Here is an 11,517-nt window from a genome sequence, read left to right on the forward strand (position 1 = left end):
AGCAGTGTGTGGGGACCTTGTTTTGCTTGGTGGCACCTCGTGGATCGGTATTCGAACCTTCCTATTACGGGTCCGCTTCCTTAGCCGCCAGGCCACCACTGCCGCTACGGACGGACAATTGGGTTCAAGTGTGAACGGGCTTCGGTAGCCCACGTGACTGTTCACGCCGTTTAACTTGTAGCGGCGGGTAAGGTGACGTAAATATGGCGTAGCGTAAAAAACGGCGTTTTCCGATTTCGATACATTCGGCGTAGCTACTCGGCCGACACGCCCCCGATGGATGTGGGGGCGGGGTTGACGGCGAGGGCGTGGCGGGCGGGACCGTGTGACCCGACGCAAAACCCTCTCTCATTCGGGAAGAGTGGCGGCGGTAAGTTGCGTGGTTTTTACGTGAACCTCGGCGCGCCATGACGACGTTTCGCAATATGCGCGGGGGAACAGTCAGAGGCATTAACTTAAAACCGGATTCATTTTTTTGAAAAAAAAAAAAAACGACAGACAGGGCAATTAAAAATAAAGAGAAAACACTCCTGCAGGGTTTGGCAACTTCCTTGAACATGTGCAGCCAACCATATTTGCATACCTTTTTTTTGTTTAAGCGATGATCAGTTCACCTTTGCTGACTTAATGGACGCTTGACTTTTCTTTTTTTTCTGACGCTGGCCGAAATTCTTTTTTTTTATTTTTACTGAGTATTTTTTTTTTTTTTACTTTGTACTGAGTTTAAATCAATTGTTGATTTATACGCATAAACAGTCGCCTAATTAATAACTATTGTTGTTATTAACTTCTTATAAAATCCTGCAAGGACAATCGGATTTTTAAAATCAGCGACATTTGCTGAAGTCTAAAAGATGTTGGAGAATATTGTATTTTTGCTTCATGTTATCTTCTTTTGGCCCCCCAAAAAAACTTGATATTTTTGTCACGCCAGACAAAGACAACTAGTTAGTCGCACCAAAATAACCACATATTGTGAACAGATAAGGAAAAAAAGGCACGGGGGCATTTTTTGGGGGGAAATGTTGAATCTTAAGGTGACATAAAGTCTCCGTTGTAGCCGCATTGTTTGGGGATGTCTTTTTTTTTCTCCCAGAATTCTCTGGGAACAATGGCCGCCGCTGGATGGCGCGTCTTAACATCCTCTCGCCCGATTGGCCGGAGTTCTCTCCTTCTTGCCCTCGGTTCGTCGCGGCGTGAGCGTACGAGGTTGTGCAATAATAAAGCACCATGTGCTCGCCAACCGGCATTTAAATCTTGAGTAAGTGTTCTGTTGATGGGTATATATAAAAAAAAGACAAAAACAACGCAACGTGGCATCTTTTGGCCCGCGCGTAATTCCTGTCAGGGTTTTTATTTATTTATTTATTTATTTACGGCGTTTTCATCCGAGTGTGCCTTGCCAAAACAACTTTATTTGAGCTTCAATAAAACCTTTTGTCGGGTTTTGATTTCGTTTCGCTGCTATTTTGTACGTTTTTACGTTGGATGCCAGTCAATGACAAAACACACACACACGCGCGCAATGTTTTGTCGTGTTTTTTACTCGCAGGACCAATTTTTCCGTGTGTTTGTGAAAGGCAGGGCGACGATGGTGGTGAATGTGACCGTCGAGCCGGACGAGGAGCACAGTGAAAGCGAGCTGTTGGCCTGGCTCAATGGGAAACTGCGCACACGTTTCACAGACGTGGGACAGACACGCTCAGGTACTTACTGCCCGTCTCTCTCCTTCTTCTTCCCGTGTGCTGGTGTGTTGTATTTTGGAGCGAAAAAACTATAAAATCCACACAGTTATTATCTGTGATGCTGTTTGCAACTGTTCTGCTGTTGTTATTATTATTGATTTAATTAATATTTGAATCACTGAATGTTGCTTACCTATTCGTATCTGATAGAACAACTGTGGTGAATTAATTTATTTAGATTTGATATGAGTTCTGGAGGTCTCGCGCTTATCATTTGAAATTGTTACCCAGGAGCTCCCTTTTGCCAGCTGATAGACTGGCTCTTCCCTGGATCCATGGACATTGGACAGGTGAAGTTCCAAGCAAAGGAAGAAAGGGATTTTGCCCATAACTACAACTTGCTGCAAGGTGTTTTAAGGGATTTGGGAGTCAAGAAAGTGAGTTGGATTGGTGGAATGTATTTTGATGTATATTGAGCCCAGAGTAAATAACCTAGCATTGTGTTTATTATGAACACAATTTTTTTTTTCGTCTAGAAAACAAAATTCACTAAGGACAAAAATCAATATTTTCTTCCTAGACGCTTCCTGTGGAAGAGTTGCTTCAAGGAGATTTCCAAGACAGCCTGGAACTTTTATTGTGGTTCAAAGTTTTTTTTGACCGTAATTTTGTTGGACAGAAATATAGTCCTGTCATTGTCCGGGGTGGACAGGATATGATGCCCTTATTAATTGAAGGACCAAAAGCTTCCAATCAACTAAATTTGAGTAAGTTTAAATTGTTTCAAAGTAGTTGAGATATAATTTGCCAAATTATATATATAAATAAAAATATATACATTTATTTTTTAACTTACAGAAATTGGCAAATCAGATGAGACTGGTGACATCAACATGGATGATGCCGAAGCAGAATCCTTAGGCTCGTTTTCATGTAGCCTGGCTATGATGAGATTCATTCAAAAATATAACCCCAATGTGCCTGATGACTTTTTGTCACAGTCATTTTGTGTAAATGTTAAATCTGTACTTGGGGAAAAATACCCGGAGGACCTTACTGCTGTCTGTTCCCAGACACCCTACTGCTTGTACCTGTATCCAGGTGTGTCTCTGGGGGACAAAGAAGGGGGAAGTGTAGTCTTGCTTGGCTTCTTCAACGAAAAATCTGGACTTTGTTGTGTCAGACTGCTCGATGTCCTCCAGCCCACAGAGGACAGTGCCGCTTCTGAGCTGGAACGCCTAGAAGCAACACTTAAGACTTTCAAGATCCCCGTTGAAAACCTTTCCATCTTTTATACCTGTACACAAGCGCCTGAGTGGAATGAGAAGTTAATGGCTGGAGTCAAGGCCATGAGTCCTGGTGTGGTGTCCCTGTGTGGTCTCGACAGTCTTGCAGGGCATGCATGCCTCCAGGGCATCCTTGCAACAGGATTATCAGACAAGGTTCAGGAGTTCATTAGCATGATTGCTTCCTACTCTGCTTGCTCTGTCACCAGTAAACACCTACGGGAACTTTTTCATGTCGTGTCCAAGTGGAAGAACACGAGTACCATAATGACAGAGTGCCTCCTTTTTAGCCGGACCATCTGCAGAATATCTAGCTTGTGGGAAGCTCTTTATAAATATGTTGGCAACCACAAAGGTCCTAATGCACATAGCCAAATTTGTTCCTACCTTGAGGATCACAAGCTAAGGCTACTGTTTTTGTTCCTCGCATATGCTCTGGAGCTACTCTGTGTTTTTCAAGAGACTCTGAAGAAGGGTGCAGAAGTTCAGCAGATTTTGCAGGACGCTTCTGCTCTCGTCAAATCCTATGCAGCTGCGTTCCTGAAGCCAGTCGCTGTGGAACAATACTTAAGAAAAGGCAACGAGTCAATACTGAACAACAAAAAAAATCATCTCCCTTTTGATCTGGTGAAAGTTGGCCCACAAGTAGCGGATTACCTTTCACAGCACAAGGAGGAGCTTACTGCTCATATAGATAATTTTCACAAGATGACTATTGCCTTCTACACAGCACTCACTGCCAGCGTAGTCAAAAGCCTGCCACTTCCAAATTCAGCTCTGTCCACCTTGACAGCCCTCCTGAACCCCCTGGGAAGGCAGAATGTGTCTTGCAAGATGGTGGCTGAACTTGGGTCTCTGATAGGTCTTTGTCAGAACCAGAAAGATGCCAGCCAGCTTAGAGATGACTTCTTGGAGTACCAGCTTGACGTCGACAATGAGGAGCCCTGTGATGCTACAGCCTCAAGTGCTGAAGTGGACTGGAAGAAGTTTGTGGGGAAGTCGTCCATATTTCGCAAACTCATCCTTAGTTTCTTGGCTCTTCCCCGTGTGCTGAATGTGGACCAGGTCATCTCTCAGGTGTGCTTTTGCCCATATGTAGCATGTTGCACTTTAACAAAGCATAGTTATATATAGAGTAGATTGTAATAGATGAATAATAATAAAACAAATTATAAATTTGATTAATATTATTTGGTATTTAAATCTACTCTATGCATGTGTTTATCTTACATTGACCTTTTCAATATGGACAAAAAAAATCCTTGATGTACAGTGCAGGCCAAAAGTTTGGACACACCTTCTCATTCAATGTGTTTTCTTTATTTTCATGACCATTTACACGGTTGATTCTCACTGAATGCATCAAAACTATGAGTGAACACATGTGGAGTTATTGAATGAGAAGGTGTGTCCAAACTTTTGGCCTGTACTGTATCCATAGAGAAATCTGATACTTCACTGTTATCTTATTACTTGGACCATCTTCAGTGATGAGCCTGTATGAAAACTAAAAAAACATGACAAACGTGTGCACATCATAGGTGGTAGGAAAACAGCTCAGCGAGAAGAATCAGGGGGATGAGAAAATTGAGGTGGATGAAGACACCACAGATGATAGTTCTGATGAGCAGAGTCTTAAGAGGAGGAGGCCTTTATCGGGTAATCAAAAATAATTGTATCTGTATAATGTTATCTGTATAATATAAAGCATTCTTATTTTGTTATCTCATCAGATGTTGTTGACCTCACCAAAATGGAAGTTGAAAAGGAAACCAAACCAAGTAAGGATACATTTTTTTTTCCCCTCTTCATTTCTTTGATCTGATGTCAAACTCTTATACAGCAATGTACCAACAGCTGTATCACCAAATGAAGAGTCCATAGTCATTACAGATGAAGAAGATGATGATGATATAATTTGGACAAGTACAACATTTGATTCGGTAAAACATTATTAATAGATTCATCTATTAAATAACAAGTAGTATTATATCCGTATTGCTGTATGCTGGTTTACTATGGTGGTGTAATTGCATTTCTTTAAATTCAGAATACCAAGATGTTTTTAATGACAAATGTGAAGACTGAAAAGCTGCCCAATGACCAGGTGATTCTTTTTTCCCTGAAATAATAATGTCAAAAATGTATTTTAAAAAAATGGCCCATGACCATTAGCCTCTCATTAAAATATTTTGCGATTTCTTGGGTGGAAGCTCCTCAGTGTGTTCCAGGAAAATGTTTAAAGACTTCATTGTAATTGCACATACTTGCAAAGAAATTGAGGTCCCAGTGTAAAAAAATAAATATAAATACAATCTGTACTAGAGTGTGCAAAACGAATGAATCAGTCGAATGAATGAGGTATGAGGTAACTGTATTGTAGTATAATGTAATGTATTGGCAGCATAGCAGATACAGTGTACACTGCCACTGAGGCAGTCTAAAGCACCATCCCCACACACTGCTCCCCCGGGTGCCTGTCGACTGCTCAATTAGGGTGATGGTTAAAAGCAGAGGACACAGTTCATTGTGTGCATGTGTGCTGTGCGCTGTGTGTGCTGACAATCACTTTACTTTCATATTTGACAGTTATGTGTTTGAGTTAATGAGTGATATTGCCTGGTTGTAAAAACTATTAGTTTCAGAGGGCAGCATCTGAAACACCCCATGTTCTGGATATGTTCAGTCTCTAGCAATGCTGCTTGCCTTCTTGAGGCATTGGGTGTTGTAGATGTCCTTCAGGGAAGGAAGAGAGTAACCAATGATTTTCCATGTGGTGTTGATGGCCTTCTGTAGTGACTTCTGTTGATGCATGTTTACAAGTATAATTTCTTGTGCCACCTTTAACCTTCAGTGCCACATTTGACCTTCTCTCCTCCCTAGGATGGGCACATGTATAAGGTGGGAGACCTGGTGTGGGGTAAGAATTCTTTACATGACATGTGGCCTGGGAGGGTGAAAGAGAAGAACTCTACTTCATACTTGGTGAAGTGGTTTGGGTACAGTGTAGACTCTGAGGTAAGTGACAAAAAAGCAAAATGCTTCTGGGGCCTGTTTTAACATAATTAGAAATTATACATTTTGTTACCTAAACACTGCTTTGCATTGCAGATCTTCAACAAAGACCTTCAACCATTTTCTGCATTTGTGAAGTGTTTCTGTGCTTCGTCTTTTGCTGACAATACCATTTACAAGAATGCGGTCTTTGAGTCCTTGAAGGTCAGTCGTGTTTTTTATTATGTGTGTTAACTAGAGTCGTTTTAAGCTGATTGGTTTTAATTTGTCAATTATGTCAGGGGCAGTGGTGGCCTAGCGGTTAAGGAAGCGGCCCCGTAATCAGAAGGTTGCCGGTTCGAATCCCGATCCGCCAAGGTGCCACAGGCTCCCCGGGCGCCTGTCATGGCTGCCCACTGCTCACTCAGGGTGATGGGTTAAATGCAGAGGACAATTTTCACTGTGTGCACCGTGTGCTGTGCTGCTGTGTATCACATGTGCCAATCACTTCACTTAGGTGGAAATAAAAAAAAAAAATTATAGCTATATTGACCATTTATAGGGTTGTTGTCTACTTTTGAGGGGCAGTGGTGGCCTAGCGGCTAAGGAAGCACGCCCATAACCGAAAGGTTGCGGGTTCAAGTCCAGAACCGCCAGGGTGCCACTGAGGTCCCCTTGAGCAAGGTACCGTCCACGCATACTGCTCCCCAGGCACCTTTCATGTCTGCACACTGCTCACAAATGGTGATTGGTTAATTGCATTTTTATGTGCACTGTGCTTTCTGTCTATCACTTTCACTTTCATTCCTGTGCAACCCTGATATGACAGAGCTAGGTGCTAAGTTTGGAATAGGAAATGAAAGTGATAGACAGCAAGTACAGTGCACATAAATACAGTGTGGGAAGATTGTCATTGTTATATTGAACAATTACTTTGTGAGGTAAAAAAAACATGCATATAAAGTCAGAGTTTCTGCTGTTTGCAGTTAGCTGCAGAGTCTTGCTCCAAGACTTTCCCCACCAAAGGCAATGATTTACTCGCTGCACTGTTGGACTGGGCTTTCGGTGGCTTCAAACACTCAGGGCCTGGTGGTCTTGCAGAAAGGGCTGCAACAAAAGGTATGCAACCTTATAGTCAAAGCTTTTGCTCACATTACAGATGTTTATTTTTTTGTTGTTGTACGCACATGATTACATTTGTGGGTTAATAGTACCCTTTATTTCCAGATGTCAAACCTACGTCCAGCATGAAACAAGTTTCAGTTTGCATGAAGAACATGTCTCTGAACTTGAACACACCAGTAGACCAGAAGGACAAGTTCTTAAACAGACACAACGCCACACCCAGTGATACTGCCTCTACTCCACCTCCTAAGAAGCAGAGATCTTCTAACAAGAACAAACAGCTGCTTAAAATCCTGAACCAAGCTGCAGAAGCAACTCCACTGCAAGACTGCAGCAGAGGTGTGCCAAATGATAGTTTCCCTTTTCTTGATTCTCTTGTCAAGTCACTAATCCTGCTTCCCACCATGTCTTTATTATACTTATAATTGAATAGACTTACAATTATTCATTCAAGTCTGAATTTTAGTAACAAATGTGTTTGAACAGTATTTGCATAACACTTTTCTGTTCATCTGATTTCTCAAATATCCTCAGAGCAAATGGTGAAGGAGGTTTTGGACAATGGGAAGAACATAGAAGGTGGGGATATTCTCTTTAAACACTTAATACACTCACAAATTGGTTTGTTCTTTGCTGAAATGTTTTTACCTGTTTTTTTCTTTTTTCTGTAGATTTCTGCTTGTCTTGTGGAAGCACAGAGATCAACATAATTCACCCATTGTTTGTAGGGAGTCTTTGTTTAAAATGCAAGGTAAGGGTTTATGCTGTTTGTGATGTTTATCTGCTTCAATTAAAAGGTTGGTTTGAAATGTATGCAACACTAATAAAAATCCACACCCTTTCTAGAATAATGTCACAGAGACACTGTACCGCTATGATGACGATGGCTATCAGTCCTACTGCACTGTATGTTGTGCTGGCCTGGAAGTCATCCTGTGTGGAAACCACAACTGCTGTCGGTAAGTCATGGTCAGCATGGTGGAATATTAAAGCAATATTAATCCACTACAGGAAAGGAATTAAATACATATCAGCATGGTCTTGTTTGCTTGTTTTTAGTAATAATCAATGTGTATTATATTTACTAACAGGCTCATGACTGCTCTCCTTGCACAATTATTATATAAACTTGAGGTGTGGGTTTGTGAAATAGTTTACCAAATTTTGACTCATCCAGAACATGACAGTTTCTATTTGCTAAATAAAATATCTTGGCCTGACTTGTGCAGAATATAAAATGGCAGCTATTCCATTAAAATATTTACTACAGACCACTCAACAAAAGAATGTCTGTTGTTTCTTCACCTCTCCAGCTCCTTCTGTATGGACTGCCTCAATATTCTGGTTGGTCCTGGCACATTCGACAGGCTGAAGGACATTGACCCATGGATCTGTTACCTGTGTGAGCCGAGCAACTGCTATGGTGCACTGAAGCCCAGAGAGGACTGGAGCATTCGGGTTCAGGAGTTCTTTGCCAACAACAGCGCCAGGGAGTTTGTCAGTAGACCTAACCCCTACCTTTCGCTTTCTCGTTCTGTAACCTTTGTAAACATTGTTTTAGACTAATATATTTAACCTTGACCTAACAGGAACCCCATAGAGTTTACCCATCTATCCCTGCCAACTTGAGAAAGCCAATCAGGGTCCTCTCTCTCTTTGATGGGATCGCCACAGGTTATTGTAAATTTATGTCATGAAAAGCTTGTTTCGATTTTGTGTTCCTGCTCTTAATTAGATTGATTTTTTTTATGTTGCCCCCAGGTTACCTGGTACTCAAGGAATTGGGTTTTAAGGTGGAGACGTATGTGGCCTCGGAAATCGATGAGGACTCTGTTGCAGTGTCCATGGTGAATCACGAGGGAAAGATTGTCCATGTGGATGATGTTAAGTCCATCACTAAGGCGCATGTATGGTTCATTTTTTTAGGCCCCGCCTACATGAGAATAAAACAGGTTTTCAGTTTCTAAAAACATGCATCTACACTGGTGTGTTATCTGAAATGTTGTCGAATACACAAAAAAGAGAAATACACTCTGGAACCTGTTTTAAAACCGTTCATAAACGCTCTGGTCCAATGAAATGCCATTTCTGTGTGGATGCACGGCTGGATTAAATAGAAATACAGAAAAACATTGTTGTGTGGACGGGGCCAAAAGTTGATTTATTTTTTATGCATTGTTTGATGTTCTCACTAAAGCAATACATTCAGCAGCCTTTTATGGTTATTTTCAATGTTTTAGATTAATGAGTGGGGTCCATTTGACCTTCTGATTGGGGGAAGTCCATGCAATGACCTATCCATTGTGAATCCTGCACGGAAAGGCCTGTTTGGTAAGTTTGTTCATTTAAACTTCTGCTCAAATCGTTTGAAATCCCTTCCCAACTTCATTAATGTTTCTAAATAGTTAAACGCTATTTCTCAAATCTGACCACTAGGGTGCAGTGTTGCAAAATATTGAACTGCATCTCCTCAATGTATTTCTTCCCACAGAGGGCACAGGTCGTCTCTTCTTTGATTACTACCGACTCCTCAACATGTTGAAACCGAAGGAAGATGACCCCAGACCATTTTTTTGGTTGTTTGAGAATGTGGTCTTCATGGCCAATCGTGACAAAGCAGACATCTGTCGTTTTCTGGAGGTGAAGCAACACACCATATTTAGTTATCACATTCTGTGTAATGTATTTCCTTTTTTGCAACATTAAATTTTCATCTTTGTGTGCACATTAGTGCAATCCAGTTGTAATTGATGCCGTTAAAGTGAGTCCAGCTAACAGAGCTCGCTATTTTTGGGGAAACTTGCCTGGAATGAATAGGTGAGTGATGTCTGTTTTTCTTTCATGTCAGCTGTTTGAATTTTTTTTTTACCACTCCCTTCTTGCTATCAGTTATCTACCATTTGTTGACTCTCATAATACACCAGTTACCTCAAATTGATTAAAGTTTATTAAAGTTTTTATTTTCATTAACATAACTTCTTCAACTTGTGTTTGGCTTCCAGGCCTATCATTGCCTCCCAGAGTGACAAATTGAGCCTGCAAGAGTGCCTAGAGATTGGGCGAACAGCAAAGGTTAGTCACAAAACACAATTTAGGTCAGAAGGGTTCACAATTCAGCTGTTTTAAAGGGAGAGTTTAGTTTGTCCTGTATTATATATGAACCGTTCAATGTTTGAAATCATGTTTTTCCTCCTCCTTTTTTGGTAGTTCATCAAAGTTCGGACTATCACAACAAGATCGAATTCACTCAAACAGGGTGCTAATGATGAGATGTTTCCTGTGACCATGAATGGAAAAGATGATAATTTGTGGGTCACAGAGCTGGAAAAGTAATTATTACTGGGATTTTCTATTTATTCTATTTCATAGTGTGTGTTGTAGATGTTTGCAGCTGTAACTGTCTTTTATTAATGTATGTTTTCTTTGACCTTTCTAGGATTTTTGGTTTTCCAAAGCATTATACAGATGTGAGAAACATGAGCCGACAGCATAGACAGAAGGTGTTGGGCAAATCCTGGAGTGTTCCAGTGATCAGGCATCTTTTTGCCCCACTGAAAGATTACTTTGCTTGTGATAACCTTTCCACAAGCAACATTGGGATGTGTTAGGTTCAACACTAATCAGGACTTTCCCAATGACTGTAATGAGATTTTAATTTCTATTGCTATGCGTAATATATAGACACACTTTAATAAATCATGTTGTCATTGGGGGGAAAAAAAAAACAAGATACCTACATGAAAAAGATGAAAGGTTTGCTGAACTTTGTTATTGCTGGTCATATTATTTTTAATTTCCTGTATGTTTCTAAACCATGCAATCATGCTATTTATCTTGTCATTATAAGAAATCACAATGTTCTCCAGATTACATAAATTAAATGTACAGTTTTTAAATAGTGAAAACCTATGAAGCCTAAAACAGAAGTTTGAATAGCATTATTGTATTTGTACTGTATTGTACTGTAAAGATTTCCTACCAACTGTGTACTGTATAGAATCTGAATGAGATTCTGGATGTTTATATTAATGGAAGAAATTTTTAATAAGCTGCTCATCAGGTCAAGCATTTTGGTATCAGGGGATCTTTGAATGCTACTGATTTTAGAGTTCATTTTGACCCATTAATGACCCAATATATTAATTTTGTAAAACTGTTTTTTTTTTTTTTTAGGTCAGTGAATTAAAGACAAAGTACTTTACCTAAAATGTGTAATGTTACATTATTTTCTTTGTAACATTTGATAATTGGTGATCCTTCTGGTGTCCTTTGTGAACATAAGGGCCTCGTTTGTAAGAGAAAGCATGAGGGATTTTTTTTCACGGTTCTGAAGAAATGGCACTTGTGCAGACAGCCTAAACAAAGATTCTTCAGAGCTGACATCATCATGCTGTGACCAATATCAACTGCATTTAGTCATATCCTAA

General features: G+C 40.4%; 1 protein-coding gene across 2 annotated transcripts; it reads left to right on the forward strand.

Annotated features, from left to right (window-relative positions):
* Positions 1-356: 356 nt before the first annotated feature.
* On the forward strand, positions 357-11,217 carry LOC114797720 (uncharacterized). 2 transcript variants are annotated; one of them, XM_028992740.1, is made up of 25 exons: positions 357-370; positions 1,585-1,706; positions 1,977-2,122; positions 2,266-2,452; positions 2,544-4,048; positions 4,513-4,630; positions 4,705-4,752; positions 4,829-4,914; positions 5,022-5,078; positions 5,855-5,989; positions 6,083-6,190; positions 6,952-7,084; positions 7,193-7,429; positions 7,625-7,669; positions 7,762-7,841; positions 7,937-8,049; positions 8,404-8,587; positions 8,680-8,764; positions 8,852-8,997; positions 9,331-9,421; positions 9,582-9,730; positions 9,822-9,907; positions 10,093-10,162; positions 10,298-10,419; positions 10,527-11,217. In XM_028992740.1, the coding sequence occupies exons 2-25, from the start codon at positions 1,592-1,594 to the stop codon at positions 10,696-10,698; spliced, it is 4,218 nt and encodes a 1,405-aa protein (XP_028848573.1). In that variant the 5' UTR covers positions 357-370; positions 1,585-1,591; the 3' UTR covers positions 10,699-11,217. The 2 variants fall into 2 exon arrangements, with proteins under 2 accessions (XP_028848573.1, XP_028848576.1); XM_028992743.1 differs by having other exon boundaries at positions 8,852-8,937.
* Positions 11,218-11,517: the final 300 nt, after the last annotated feature.

The sequence above is a fragment of the Denticeps clupeoides genome, chromosome 10, assembly GCF_900700375.1.
Source record: "Denticeps clupeoides chromosome 10, fDenClu1.1, whole genome shotgun sequence".
Taxonomy (NCBI): Eukaryota; Metazoa; Chordata; class Actinopteri; order Clupeiformes; family Denticipitidae; genus Denticeps; species Denticeps clupeoides.